At 54.9% G+C, this 3,177-nt stretch overlaps 1 protein-coding gene across 2 annotated transcripts in view; it reads right to left on the bottom strand.

Moving 5' to 3' along the window:
- Window positions 1–3,171, bottom strand: part of SLC39A13 (solute carrier family 39 member 13) — an 8,232-nt gene extending 5,061 nt beyond the window's left edge. For both annotated transcript variants that reach the window (XM_003781301.3, XM_012802931.2), the window contains exons 1-2: window positions 3,153–3,171; window positions 1,498–1,806 (exon numbers count right to left, since the gene is read on the bottom strand). In XM_003781301.3, coding sequence (XP_003781349.1) covers window positions 1,498–1,798 — 301 coding nt within the window. In that variant the 5' untranslated portion in view covers window positions 1,799–1,806; window positions 3,153–3,171. The remainder of the gene's footprint in view (window positions 1–1,497; window positions 1,807–3,152) is intronic.
- Between the last annotated feature and the right edge of the window lie 6 nt (window positions 3,172–3,177).

The following is a 3,177-nucleotide window of genomic DNA, read 5'->3' as shown; positions in this document are numbered from 1 at the left end:
AAAAAAAAAAAAAAAAAGAATCCAACTCCTTGGTTTGATAGAGAAACCGAAGCCTAGAAGGCAGAGGCAGCTAGGTGTGGGGTAGGATCCCAGAGGAAGATGCTAATTCAGGTTGTATGACTTTAGCTGATCAAAGAACCTCTATGCCTGTGTCTCCCCACTTGTAAAATTGAACTAATGATCCAACTGCTCCCTACACTAACCTGAAAGAGCTGCTCTGAGGAGAGAATGAGTTGAAGCACAGGCCTGACAGTGGGGCCTGATGAGGGCTCCATTTGTAGCTATGGTGCCAGCCCTCAGCCTAGTGCCTGGAGCAGGGGTGTTCGGTAACCATCTGCTTGTAGTATGGTTCCTGGGCCTGACAGGTAGCACAAGCCTCTGGGCACTCATTTCTTTTTCTTCCTTTGCTTTTTTTTTGAGATAGAGTCTCACTCTGCTGCCTTGGGTAGAGTGCTGTGGCATCATAGCTCAGAGCAACCTCAAACTCTTGGGCTTAAGCAATCCTCTTGCCTCAGCCTCCCCAGTAGCTGGGACTACATGCACCTGCCACAACAACTGGCTAGTTTTTTTTTCTATTTTTAGTAGAGACAGGGTCTCATTCTTGCTCAGGCTGTTCTCAAACTTCTGAGCTCAAATGATCTTCCCGCCTCAGCCTCCTAGAGTGCTAGGATTATAGGTGTGAGCCACTGAGCCCGGCCCCTGGGGTGCTCATTTCTAACAGATTCCTGGGCCCTGGTCCAGACCTACTATGTCACACTCTTGGGTGGGGGATAGGCACCTGCATTTTTAGCAGCTCCCCATACGACCTTTTGCTTTTTTGATTACAACGTATTACTTGTGAGCAGGTAGTATGTGTACACGGCACAAAAGGGCAGTGGAGAAAAAGCCTGTCACCCATGTCTGGGCCTGGTCTCCCAGATCCCCTCCTCCCTTCCACCAGCCTCCTGTGGATTCCCGGGGATGGCTGACCCTGCTGCTTGTGGCTGGAGAACTTTTCCACTCTGCTCAGACACTGAAGGCAGCGCTTTGCTCACTGCTGCCAATGCCTAGCCCTTTCCCTGCCTAGCACACTCTCAGGTGCTTTAAGTGCATCAGTGCATTTAGGCTCCACAAGGGCACCTGTGAGGTAGATACTATTACCACTCCCAGGTTAAGGTTGGGAGATAGAAGCACTGAGTGCCCAGTGCTACTCAGCTGGTAAGTGGCAGAGCCAGCATTTGAACGCTGGCAGGAAGCCTGGCATCAAATTTCCAACCACCATCTATATTGCTTCTTGGTGAATGCCTGCTGACCCAAAGAATAAATAAATGCACAGATGAATGAACAATGAACATACTCACTGTGGCCCCACAGGAACAAGGCAAGAAATTCTGTTCTATCTGCACCCTCCCTGTTGGACACAGTCTGGCCCAGTATATGAGACCTGGGGTCTCCCAGAAGAGCAGAATGTTTCTCACACTGCCAGCTGCCCCCGGGCACCACTGGAGGGTCACTCACCTTCTGAGCGCAGCATGGTGCCCATCTCCAGGGGAATGACGAGCAACGGGAAGACCCCACTGAGCCCCACCATGAGTGAACCAAGGAGGGAGCAGATCCAGGTGTCCAACCTCTCCCCACTCAGCAGGGCCCCCCAGGAATCGCTTTCCTTGTTGTCCAGACGACAGGCTGCCGCAGCCCCCCAGCTCCGGAGGGCTGGCTGGGAACCCCCAGCCATTCCCAGGAGCTCGAGGGCAAGGGCAGTAAGGAAGAGGAGCCTTTGGCCCGCCATGCCACAGCCAGGGCAGGGACATCCAGGCATGCCACGTACTGTAAAACACAAAGGCCACTTACGTGAGCTGCCACCATTGGCCGCACACCTGCTTAGGAAACGTGGCACCTCCCTCCTCCCCCCAAGTGGCCATGGCCTCCACTCTCCTTCTGGCCTTGCCAGGGCGTCCAAAGATCCGAATGGTGGGCACACAGGAAAGGGGCTCACTCAGCCAAGCTCCCATTCCCAAGGACCACACATTTTTTCCTTCTGAGCCAGCTGCAGACTGTGTGTCAGCTGCAGACTGTGTGTCAGCATGTCTGCCTGAGGCTAAACTTTCCCTAATGACAGGGTGAGGTTGCTGGCTGGCCTCTCCTCAGCCACCAGTAGGCCAGTGTCTCTGGATGCCAGGGAAGGCTCTGCCACCAGGATGTGCCCCAGAGAGGATACCCAGGGACTGAGGAGGCACTGTCTAGGTTGATGGGGTGGCATTCAGAGGCACAGGTGGGGCAACTGAGCAACTGGTCTAGGAAGGGACCATTATGCTTCTTCCTAAGGACATAAACCTAATGTCCTTGGGACACCCAGGACAGTAGTTGAGAAAGGAAGCCTTTAGCCAGAAGATGCCTCTCAGATGCACAGAACACAAGCTTTGGAGACTGCAGTTGACTTTGTGCTCTGCACTTTCAGTGACTTGGTTGCGGGCAAGTCCCTAAAGCCCCCTCTCTAAGCCTGAGTGCCCTCATCTGCCCCATGGGGCTAAGCATTGCCTCTCTCACACAGCTGCGAGGATGAAGTGAACTTGAACAAATGAACGCGCCTAGCACGAAGGAGGCACAGAGAGGTCATCTTCATGTTGGGAGGCCTGGGGTACCGGCAGCAGGAATGTGCCCAGCCGGCAGATCACAGGATGTGGACATGAGTCAACCAAGTGAGAAGTTCAACCTGGGAACTCGGGCATGAGGTTTAAATGTGGTCTGCCCTATCTCGCTGGCTGTGACCTTGAGCTGATGATGTCCCTGCCTCGGTTTCCCCATCTGCTGGTAGAGATAGGAGGGACCTGGCCCTGGAGGCCGGGTGGCCGCACAGAGGTGAGGGAGCCACAGGCTTTGGTGATGGAAAGGTTGTACAAAGAAAGTCTGAGATGAGTGGAAAAGGAGAAAGCAAGAGAGACGAAGAGTCCAGAGTGAGAGAGTCAGAATGAGGCGTGGGAGGGGGACACGGACGCAGAGCGGGGAGAGATAGGAGGGGAGGATGGGGACAAACAGGGGAGAGGAGCCCAAGGCACGCAAGTTCAACTCCCGTGCTCTGGAAGAGGACCCAGAGGACGAGCCGGGCAGAACGGGGGATCGTCCAGGTCCGTCCCGCCCGGGGCGCGGGCCTTGAGGGTCTGACGGTCACTCACCGTGCGGCGGCGGCGGCGCTCCGGG

This window comes from Otolemur garnettii, unplaced genomic scaffold (genome assembly GCF_000181295.1).
Source record: "Otolemur garnettii isolate 467f Iridium unplaced genomic scaffold, OtoGar3 scaffold00001, whole genome shotgun sequence".
In the NCBI taxonomy this organism is placed as follows: Eukaryota; Metazoa; Chordata; class Mammalia; order Primates; family Galagidae; genus Otolemur; species Otolemur garnettii.
Note: the sequence above shows the minus strand (reverse complement) of the source record. Positions and strands in the feature narration are given on the sequence as shown.